At 30.6% G+C, this 12447-nt stretch overlaps 1 protein-coding gene across 1 annotated transcript; it reads left to right on the forward strand.

Moving 5' to 3' along the window:
* The first annotated feature begins 2677 nt into the window (after window positions 1-2677).
* Window positions 2678-10927, forward strand: LOC143251668 (methionine synthase-like). The gene is made up of 7 exons (XM_076502924.1): window positions 2678-2850; window positions 4554-4747; window positions 5146-5285; window positions 6459-6525; window positions 8725-8826; window positions 9338-9541; window positions 9737-10927. Exons 2-7 carry the CDS (start codon window positions 4592-4594, stop codon window positions 9827-9829), a joined length of 762 nt encoding a protein of 253 aa, XP_076359039.1. The 5' UTR covers window positions 2678-2850; window positions 4554-4591; the 3' UTR covers window positions 9830-10927.
* The last annotated feature ends 1520 nt before the right edge of the window (window positions 10928-12447 follow it).

Here is a 12447-nt window from a genome sequence, read left to right on the forward strand (position 1 = left end):
GTTTATTTAAGGTTTGAATTACTCGAACTGGTCATGATTTTGTAATGGCAGATCGAGCACTATTGTAAAATAGAATATTTGAAAATAAAATGTTGTGAAATGCATTATTTGAGTTTTCTGGTTTTTCACAATTTATATAATTTGTATGCTTTTCCATACTTCTGGAATATTATGAATTAAGGAAAACATACAATGTATGTGAAACTAACTAAAGGTTATAGAGTCAGTATGGGTATTTGGATCTGTACGTATGGCAAACCACATAACACAAGATTATTAAAAATTGTTAATTTAAAATGGGGCAATAGGGATCTACTAACAATTACAGAAACAAGATAAGTAGCTTAAAGTGAAAATAGAATCACAAGCTTAAGGTTTGAGACATAGTGTTGACATTAAGTCAAGCTACAAATCTATTTTGATTCTCGTTAACATAACAGTTTTTTTAGACATGTTTTACAATAGAATTTTAGGGTGATTTTATTATTTTTATTTTACTTTAGGAAAGATTAAAACATTTTAAGAGTGGAGGTTGGGAGGAACTATTAGTGAAACTATTTTTAAGGTGATCTTATTATTATTTTTCCATTTTTAACATTAGAAAAACTTTCAAGAATAATTGGCTGCAGACAGTGAAAGGCAGTAGGAGCTTAAATGTTGTGGTTACAAGCATTCAACTCTGCACCCTTATTTGATTTTTCATGAGTGCCGACCAGTTTGTCATTCACATTTGGATTATGTCTGATAAATGGGATATCCCAATGCTTTTGGGTACTATTACTGTAGAAAACATTTGTTATAACTTTAAGCGTTATGATTGAAAAAATAGAAATGGAATTTCAAAATAATTTTAAGGCTTTATACACACACACACTTGCAAGTTTCATAGTTGTTTTTAAGTTGTAAAGCCATACATAATATATATACAATGCAAATATAAGACAATGTATCATAATACAATAGCATGTGTAGAGAAATAAGTATTTTTAATATTTCTCAGTTAGCCATAGTAATACTGGTCATGGCTTTGCTAGTGCTAGCCAGATATTCTCATAGTGACATTTTCAAACTCTGCAAGGTTGAAAATGTGTTAACTAACAATTATGAATTTATTATATTAATATATCTTTCCCACTCCATTTCTGATAGAATTTTGGTCATGACATTTCTATGACCATCTTTTACTGTGATGACCTGAAGACTAGTTTGCTGTTGCTGCACCATACTTTATCTAAAACTAAATATTTTCCAAATAAAAGATATACTACAAAATGTTTTATTCACTTTCACTGTCACATTTGCCATCTCCTGCTTGCACAATTCTTGCCACTTTCTTAAAGATGGCTACTCTGTTTGCAAATGTATAAAATTTTCCTTTACACAGTATTGGCTATAATTTGATGCCTTCCATCACTGTGATTGCTGATCCAATGCTGGAAGCTGAGCTTTGTGCTATCTTTTAAACAATGGCTTTAATATTACTGTTGTGGGAAATAGCCTAGATGTCTTGATGACAAGAAACCCACATGAAATGAAAATGTAGTTAGAATGGCTGGTATGGGTATTAACACTTTTATGATAAACAAAGAACAATGTTTTGACCTTCCTTAACAAAGAGAGGGTTTGCAACTGTCATTGTTAATACCCATACCAGCCATTCTGAGATACATTTGACAGCCTAAATGTCTGTATAATGTTGTAGACATTCATATAACATAGCTGAAATTGATTGTGCAGTGGTCAAAAGAAGCTGATTCTGTCAGCAGGGTTGTATCTAAAAGGGCAGGATCCATATACATAAGTAAATAGTATGCAAAGTCAATACAGTTGCAACATGATATTAATAATCATGACATGTAATGTCATGTCTGCCATATAAACATTTAATTACATCCATAGTCTATATGCAGCTATGTACTTGTGCATGTATTAGATTATTAGGTTCCATATAAACTACAGACTAGTTTAAAATGATTGGATATCATCTTCGATACAGCTGCTGTTATTTGCGAGTTAGTCAGGTAACTTTAAAAACTACCCTGTACAATGCATTTAGTAATATTGTCCAGGTTTAACTAAAGTATTCAAAACCATTTTTATTTTGTTGTAAGATAGCAAAACAGTATCAAATAATTATTAAGAAGAACAAGCTGACAACCCCTGTTATAAACGGTTGCTGTGGTTTGTGATTCAGGTGGAATATTTTGTTTTCCTACATGAAGAATTGTAGAAAGGGTGTTCTTAGCTGCTATTCCTATCATGTATGGTTACCATGCGTTAGTTAACCTCACCTGTGCTGACTACTTGTTTTGGGCTTTCTGAATGTGTAGATTTATATATCATCATAAACTAGCAAGTATTTATTAATTGAAGGATACTATTGTGACAGAGAGCTAGTTGAATTCTTAGGAAAGATAACAGTATCCAGTACTATTGTCAAGATGGATACATTAACAAAAAAATTATGGTAGGGGCAATGAATGTTTGCTGTAATGACATTCTCTCTAATTCCACATCCATAAGCAGTAGAAATGCACCCATGATTTTTTATGCATGTGCAGAAAATCTTTGAGTCATGTGTTGCATGGTTTTCATATGTACTGTAATATACTTATACTGACTGTGTGACTGCCATGTACAATTGGATTTTTTCTCAGAAGTAAAGTAATGTTTATTAATTTTTGTTTTTCATAGTTACTCCAACATTTCTGGGAACAAAAATATTTAAAAAGTATGAACTCAATCGGCTTATTCCCTACATTGATTGGAAACCTTTTTTTGATGTATGGCAGCTTCGAGGAAAGTATCCGAACAGGGGCTATCCAAAAATCTTTAAAGATACTACAGTAGGTGGGTATCAAAACCAAATGTTAGGTGTGCCTTGTCTGTGCAAAAATATGTTGTCATTTTCCCAGTGAATAAATGTTCTGTGTTCAGTAGCACTTATTAATATTTGTTGAAAAATTGTCAAAACTAGTTATTTGTTTATTGATAGCATTTTATGTATTTGGGTAAATGTATTTGTACCAAGTATTTAATTAATGTGTATGCAGAAAAAAAATGTTGCTACTTGACAATATTTGGTATAAGGCATGGGCATTGGAAAATATGTTGTTATAGAGCATAAATGTAAAAGTATAAAATTTTTTGATGAAGACATGGCCTTAACATGTTAAATGCTCTATTTTTCAAAGAACATTCACTCAAGTGTATGGTATACATGTTTTGAACTTAGTATGATTCTATACACTCTAATTTTCCCTATTTTTTTTACAAATTGCTAGTGCTTTATGTTGAAATGTTAACACATTTATGAAAACTGTTATTTATGTTCTGAAAATTATCTAGAAACTATGATAGAAGATTTTTAATTAAAACTTTTTGACACTTGGCTTCACACTTGATACTTACATAAAATCCTTATTAATTATATTTTAGTAGGCCTGATAATAGAAATTCAGCTGAATAGTTTCAATGCAAGATGATTTTCATTTTAAGCATAAAAATACTTTTCTTCATCTTATAGTTTTCATAGCTCATTTGCATAACCTAAAGAATTTCCAAAATTAAGTTTTTAAGGTAAATTTTTACATTTTATTTTTTCTCTACCACATCACTAATTCTAGCAATTATCATGAACATACAATACATTGAAATTATTAAAATTAGGAAACAGAAAAAAGTAAATTCCTTTTTCTTTTTTTTTTGGTAGAGTATCTTTAAAGACCTTCTGTTGGTTATATTCATAATTTAAGGTATTTTCACATGTAATCAATTTTAATGTTTTATTTTCCTTTCTTGTCTGTTACAATTTATTATTCATCTAGACATAAGTAAATAATGTCCTCGGGGGGGGAATATTAAAATATCTCTAGCAGAGAAACATAATCCATCAGCAAAGTTATCATGCACTATGTAATATCATAAGCCTGGTTTAATCTTTCAGTTACACATTTAACACATGAATAATATGTAGTTAACTAATATGTAAAAGCAGTACCTGAATATAATTTAACTGTATCTCTGACATGTGTAGGAAAGAAACAACTGTAAGTTGTAAGTAAACATGTACCCTGTGATGAAAATTGCATGCCAATTTCAAAGTGACCATTGTTGGACTATAGTGTAAAATGAGCTCTTTCTAATAACAGTATATTTGTGCATGTGACTTCTACATGTAGGCTTTTAAGCTCAAACAAATCTATTGAATGTGGGAGTGGCATCAGGAGTTAACAGAATTTACCACTTGTTTCAACTGCATTTATCCTGAGAATTTTGAAGTTAGTAAGTGTGTTATTGTCTAGACCTACAGAAACACAACTGGTATTATATTATTGAAAATATGAAGTACCAAAGTGAGAACTTTCAAAGCTTGTAGGTCACCTGATAATACCTCTCATGTTTTAAGTAGTTTTTGTAAAGGTTTCTTTTGAAGTAAAGAACTTAAATCTTCAAATCCTAACATTTGTAGTAAAGATTCTGAATGTAAAACTGACTTAATGTTGAAAGGATTAACTTGACTGTTCTGAAGCCCAGATTTTTTGTATTTCAAGGGGAAGAAGCAAAACGACTCTTTGATGATGCTCAGAAAATGTTGAAGACTATTGTAGATCAAGGCCTTCTGGAAGCAAAAGGGGTTTTGGCATTTTATGCTGCAAGCAGTCATGGTGATGATATAGATTTGTATCCAGAAGATGCAATGCCACGTGGTAAACCAGTTGGCACATTGCATGGCCTTCGACAACAGGTTGAGACTATGTTTATATTCAAACATAAGGATTATAATATTTTAAGAGAGCATGAAATCTTCAGTATTGAAAAAATAAAAATAAGCTATTGATTAACATTGAATTATCTCTTATGTTCACATTTTTTGCCTAGGTTTAAAAGATTTCATAAAAAACTACATTAGAAAACTTATTTTACAACTGTTACGGAAGATAGATGTCATAAAAAAACAATTCAATAGTCACTGCTTCTTTAGCTATAAGTCAGATCAAGACCTAAACATCACATTCCAAAGTGTTTTGTATTTTTAGCTTCACTGTAATTTTTCTGTATATGTGATGAAGAAAAGAAATGGTGTCTAGTGAATAATTTGTATGTTTAAGGAAATATTTATGTTGAAACATTTCAACCATTTAGGCAGAGAAAGATTCAGCTGCTGATGATGAACCTTACTTGTGCATGTCTGATTTCATAGCCCCTGAGGACACAGGCATCAGTGACTTCCTTGGAATGTTTGCTCTTTCTGTGGGTTTTGGTTGTGAGGAGCTTTGCCAAAAGTATGTTTATTTAAACTGCCATTCTAGCAGTACTTTAGTTGTTTTAGTTATTTCGCTGGTCATTATAACTGTTATGAAAATTATGGAATTTATATCATGTAGAAGAAGTAGATTAATAACATTTTTTGATTTTGTACTCCATGAGAAACTTTCTCACCAGATATTTGACTCAAAAGTTAGATGTGGTTGTGTAATGTAAACACTGATAAATGTGGATCATTGCTGCATATTTGTGTATATGGCTAGCTGAATTAAGATTAAGGTTTTATACTAGATGTATAAATAAAACCTGAATAAATAAAAACAAGAAATATGTGTGGTAAATCAATCAAGTATTGGAATCAAGGACTGAAAGAATAATGTTCTAATAGTATTCTTATATATGGGTTAAATATGTTATATCAAAACAACTTTGAATATGCAAATTGGCAAGTCACATGGCAACAACATCCAAGGTATATGCTTGGTACCCAACAGCCTTATCATGGAGTTTTTCACAATGCAAATTACGCTGCAGAGCTATTGTTGAAATGAAAATTTTGAAATGAAACTTTGTTTCATTTAGTAGGAGAAACGTGTGCAACTTGAAGACTTTAATATGTCATGATATAAAATACTGTTTATTGTAGGTATTATTAATTTATTTTGTGAGTAAATATTCCATGATTGTTTAGTTTTTCATAACAAAGAATTAAAATGCAATTATTTTGAAGTAAATGTTATGACAAGTTTAGTTATGTAACTCAGAATTGTACATTGTTTACAAGTCACTGATGTTGAGCCCATCAAATATTGTGTGAAATTTATTGATGTTAAGGATATAGAGATTTTTAGAAGGCAAGTAGATGATTAAGTTATGAATAAATAAATAGTTTGAGAAAAACAGGAACAGCAAACAAACTGAGCAGACAAGAAAATAAAGTCAGAGGAAGTAGAAGTTCGGCCAAAGAAAAGTTCAGTGTAAAGGTACCTGTCATAGGAGTGAAATGTCAAATGATTAATATGTTAAATAAACCTATAAAATACTAATTTCCTCAGAAACTAAGAAATGATTTGAATATTGTAAGGCATAAATTGGCTCTAGTTATGTAGAATTGGAAGTTAACAACCAGTTATTCATGAACAGCAAAAATTATGTACATAATTTGTTCCATTTTATCTTTATTTCTATAGGTTTGAGAAAGAAATGGATGACTACAGTGTTATAATGGTTAAGGCTTTAGCAGACAGGTTAGCTGAGGTGAGTTTTACTATGCTGGTATTATACATATAACATAAGAAATGAACACTAATTTCATACTATAAAGTTAGTTGTTAAACTTCCCTTACTGAAACATTGTAGTTAGTCTTTAACTTATCTCTAATTTGCAAGACTCATTTATTGATGGCATAGGAGTTCAGTGACACAGCACCAAGGATGAATATATGTGTGTGTTGGGGTATGCATATATACGAGGGCTGTTAAAAAAATACGCGGACTGTTTGAATTGCGTGGCTCCAGTTGGTTCCAGGGGAATCCACTTGGTGTGGCTAGGTTTGCACAGATCAGCTGATTACGACGCCATTTCCCGATTGCAGATATCTTCATTTGTGTATTAGCTATGCGGTTTTAAGTGAAGTGCGATTTTTTCATTTGACGGATTTCAGAATGAATGACCTGAAGGAGCAATGACTTGCTGTGAAATTTTGTGTTTGGAAAATCTGCAACTGAAACTTTTACTATGCTTAACACGCTTACGGTGATGTTGCTATGAAGCGCACGCATGTTTCAAGTGGCATGAACGTTTTAAGGATGGTCGACAGTCCATTGAAGATGATGAGCGCCCTGGACGCCTTCCATACGTCAACTGACGACCCACACGCCGACAAAATCAACACCCTGGTGCGGACAAATCGGACGCCTGACTGTCAGGGAGCTTGCTGAAGAGTGTGGGATATCAGTTGGATCTTGTTACGAGATTTTGACCGAAAAATTGAAGATGCACTGCATTGCTGCTGCAATTCAGCCCTCAGAACTCGTGAGTTTTGGCCAAACACTCGATCACTGTTCTTCCCCACCCCCCTACTCACCTGACCTTGCTCCTTGCGACTTTTCTTGTTCCCCAAACTCAAAAGACCCTTGAAAGGAAGAAGATTTGAGACGATTCTCGAGATTAAAACAAATGCGACGAAGGAGCTGGAGGACATTACAAAAGAAGCATACCAGGACTGTTTCAACAAGTGGAAACACCTTTGGGATAAGTGTGTGAGTTGGGGAGGAGAGTACTTTGAAGGGGTCCCAGACCTGTAACTTCTAAATAAAGTACATTTTATTTTATGACGTCAGTTTGCGTATTTTTTTAACAGATCTCGTAAACTTTGTTGAATATGTGTGTTGAAGCATGCAAAGTGCACTTTGTTGCATGTGCTCGTTGGAGCATGCATATGTGCTTTGTTGCTTGTGCGAATTGCAGTGTTCACAGACCTGCTGTTTTTCCAAGATACACACAAAAAAGTCAAGACATTCCATGCCTTCCTAGCACATCTACCTTGTCTTTCAAACAACATTGGTAATTATATTGGATTATTTATAACAAATAGAAAGGAAAGATTTTAATTTACTGAATTTTCTCAAACACTACTTCATTATGAGGATTTTTAATGAATTATTTAGCCAATGCTGCAGTGCTTATTATTGCCAAGATAACTTCAGTCAACTAACAGAGTTATTTTATTACACCTATTGGTTACTTAGAAAGCCAGTTAAATTATAGTTGTTTTGGGACATTGTATTTTTTGTGTGTTTTAATAGTTTTTTCTTGTAAAGTGCATATTTGAAATAAATAAAAATTACTATGTATTACCAATAAGTGGGGTTAAGGTTTACCAAGACTAAAAACAAAAACTTGAAGTACAAGAGTCCACATGTCAATACTAAATTCATTTTTACTATGTGTACATTGTACTTATTGTTGTAAATAATTACATCATAAAACTTAGAAACTTGTTAGGTTAGATGAGGAAACTAAATATAAAAAATATACTAAAATTAGTGTACACTAGTTGAGTACACTTTTTTTATTATGTAATTAACAGTTTTGACTATACCTGGTTTAGGTTTTTATTTTTGGTCCTATGTACTATACCTCCCATTGAAGATTATTTTAATTTTATCAACTAAGTGCACTAATGATTACTGCTAAATATAACAACATTGTGTTTTAAACTTCAGTGTAAAAGTTACTAGTGAATTAACTATAGCTACATATTTAGTGTTTTCAAATTTTCTATTAAGTGCAAAGCTAAACTACAGGACAGTTTTCTGACACCCTTGCTACAGTAAGGTATCTGTAAAAAAAGGTTTTTAATGAATGAAATGTTTAAATTAGGTATAATTAATAGTTTATTATAGATTTTCTTTTCTAGTTGCTTGATTAATTGAAGGCTGTTTTGTTTCTAGGCTTATGCAGAGGAACTGCACGAAAGAGTGAGAAAAGAGTTTTGGGGTTACTGTTCTGAAGAACATTTAGACTCCCAAGAATTACATAAAATTAAATACCAGGTAGATTTCATAAGTGTTTGCATTTCATAAGTGGATAACCAGAAAAATAAACAGAATTATTAATTTTAAAACTTATTTAAGTGAGTAGTCTGACATAACAACTATATTTTTTGTGATTGTTTATCAGATATGATTAATAACTTTTTCAGTTGGAAGTTTAATAAGGAATTGATATAGTATGATTGACTTGAAACTATTGTGAAAATGTATTTCATTTGATATATATCTCTTTAGCATTTTAAATGTGGATGTTTCAAAATGTTACAACAAAATCCTGAATGTTTCTTTTAATTGTAACAAATAAAAATAAATTTTATGGAAGCTAATTATTTTGATAAAAAGATAATGTAGAAAAAGTTCTACAAAGTAAAACTAAATGCATGTAATGGAAAATTACAAATATTTTAGTATCTTGATGAAACTTTTGTGCAGTACAATTATTCTTAACTTTAAATAACAGTAATTTTGTATAACATTTGATGATTACCAGTTTCCTTATTCTTATTCTTAGGGAATTCGGCCTGCTCCTGGATACCCCACTCAGCCTGACCACACTGAAAAATTGACAATGTGGAAGCTAATGGATGTTGAGAAAGAAGCAGGAATTAAATTAACAGAATCTTTAGCCATGCATCCTGCAGCATCTGTATCAGGATTATACTTTTCTCACCCTAGGGCTGCGTATTTTGCTACAGGAAAACTTGCCAAGGATCAGGTATTGATTCATTTCAATATTTTTTTTTAAGACAAGAAAAACTATCCTTAATTTTCAACACTTGAAATAGTTTTTATTATTTTTACAATTTTATGAGTTACTTTTATTTTTTTAATCTTAAATTTAAACTACAGTCAGTAACTATAGGTTATTACTTTAGTAATTAATAAAAATAAAATTATTTTACACCCCCAGATTGAAGACTACGCCAAACGAAAAGGTGCATCTGTTGTAGAAGTCATAAAATGGCTGTCACCTGTTTTGGCCTATGATCCTGATTTAGAGTAGATAATACAAGTATCTATACAATTTTCTTATTAGTATTATACAGTTGTTTATGAAGGTTCTGTTTATTTGAGTAGCAGTCATTTGTAAATGTATTTTATTGTATATTTTAATCACATTTGATGATTACGGGCATTTGAAGTTGCTACAAGTTTTCATTACATTATTTTACTTGATTTAATCATTTTATTTACTTTATACAGTTCTTAGTATTTAAATAAACAGAGTAAACAACAAGTTTAATATCATAGAATTTTATTATATTCACACATGCTCAAAACAATGAATATCTAATGAGACACTTGGCAAAAAGTGTTTTTAATCTTTACTACTACTATGTAGTAACATCTATTAAGAAAAATTGTTAACAATATTAAGTGCTCATGATGTCTTTTAGAAGATGTTTATATTATTATACATTTAATTCAAATAATTTGTATTGCATAAGAAAAGACTGTTATTAGTTTCTCAAGAAAACCAAAGTGTATGTTACTGTGAATTCTATTGGTGCAACCCATGAGGGAAAGAAAATACCTATTACTTAGGTTGAACAGCAACTAGCAAAAATTGAAAATAAGATTACACATATTTGATTTGTAGAAACCTACATATTTTTATGTTAGCAACTTTCACTGATATACTTGAATACAGATGTAAAACAAAAACAAAAATTCTTATTTAAAAAAAGGAAAAAAAATCACCTTTTCTTGAGACGTGAAACATTCCAAGAAATTTATATTTTACTATTACTTTTTTTATATGTATTTTGACACATATTAATGATTGTTAATGGAAATGAAGTACTTAACTGACTGAGGAAGAACAACTGTGAAAACCAAGTTTAACTAAGGTGTTAAGTAGAATAACTAGAGATGTTTCCACTGTAGTGTATTATAAAAATTAGTATTAGTAGTAATAGCTCTTCTTCATTGGGTACGAAGATACAAAAGTGCCAACTTATGAGTGTTGATATGTGTATATGATCTTGTTTATATATGACTATACTGTTCTAAAGTTTGTACAGCATAGCTGTTCATACCTTTGGATGTGTAAAAAAACATCAATTAAAAAAGATGCTTCATGTGTTGATACATTGCAATTGGCACTCTAGTATCTAACTGTTTAATGTTAGCATAGGTAATAGAATGTTTTCAAGCTTTAAAACACTAGCAACTGGATATTGCATAATAATTCTTTATTTTATATCAAAATTAAAAATGATTCAAGCAGTAACAAATCTACAGTCAAAAATATTTGATGTGGCTGTCACCATCAATGGTAATTCATCTTGATTTCAATATAATGGTGCTTTGTACTTATCTGCACAGGCATATTTCACAAGGTTGGCTTTCACTGTAATAGCTTTAGCAACCAGAAACTTTCTTATATGATCAGTTAATTTTGCACCTTCTTTACTCAAAATCCTTGATCCAACATTTGAATGTTAGTTGATGTCTTTTAAAATGTCAACTACTGTTAACATTTGTTTAGATTTACATTCTTGGACTAAGCAGCATACTAGTTAATTGATCATCACAATTGTTTAGTTGATATTTCATAATGAATACTAAATAATGAGATCAATATATTTTTGTCACCACAGATAATGTTTATTGAAGTAACCATTATCCAATTACAAAGTAACAAAAAATTATTTTTTATATATTTTCACAGCATCGATTTTAAGTGTTAACAACTTAATTTACTCTCTAAAAAATTTACAAATTGTAATACTTTTGTATACAACTACATTTTTGTATTGAAATAAGTTTGTGAAAAGAAAAAATAAATTTTGTAATCATGTTTATTATTGCTTTGAGGTTCCACTCTGTTACAATTTATTTTAAAATATGCATTCTATATATTTTGTTATTCAAAATTACCTAAGCTTCAAGGATTATGTATATTTCTAGTTATTTTCAACCAGGTAGTCAGTTGTAAAGTTTTTGGTAGTTTGCCTACTCAAACTTGGTCATAAGGAACTTTTGCACCTAAAGTTTCAATTGTTACTGCTATACATAAGCTTTACTTTTCCCAGTACCCTGTGTTTTGTACCAAGGACATTCTTCTGATATGTATCTATCTTTCAAAAAGCCACTGATCAATTGTTTATTTGTAAAATAATTTGTGATATTTTTACTAGCCTGCCATAAACCCAGATACTAAGCTATAATATTACAAAATATTACTTTCAGCAATTCAAAATTATTACAGATAAAATTTGATAAAACTACTTGCAACAGAAAATTACTAACAAAATTTAAAAAATACCAGTTGTTTGCATGTGATACCCATAACACGTTCTTATTAAGTATATATTCAAATAGTTATTACAAAACGTTCAAAATCAAACTGATGAAAGTTACAGGAAAACAGCAGCTAAAGAACAAACATAAAAAGACCAGCTGTTGATTTAACAGATCTTTCCAATACTTTAACGCTCATTTCTTAGTTGATATGAAACTCGAAGTTTGATATTTTTCCAACGCTTAACATCCCTGATGGTTTTAGGTTTAATCACTGAATACTATGAAGACACTATTGACCAATCAAGTTTACTCGTATCTTAGTTGAATGACATTACTAATGGACTTTTTAATGATTGTTAATGGAAATGAAGT

Source organism: Tachypleus tridentatus, chromosome 1 (genome assembly GCF_004210375.1).
Source record: "Tachypleus tridentatus isolate NWPU-2018 chromosome 1, ASM421037v1, whole genome shotgun sequence".
Classification (NCBI taxonomy): domain Eukaryota; kingdom Metazoa; phylum Arthropoda; class Merostomata; order Xiphosura; family Limulidae; genus Tachypleus; species Tachypleus tridentatus.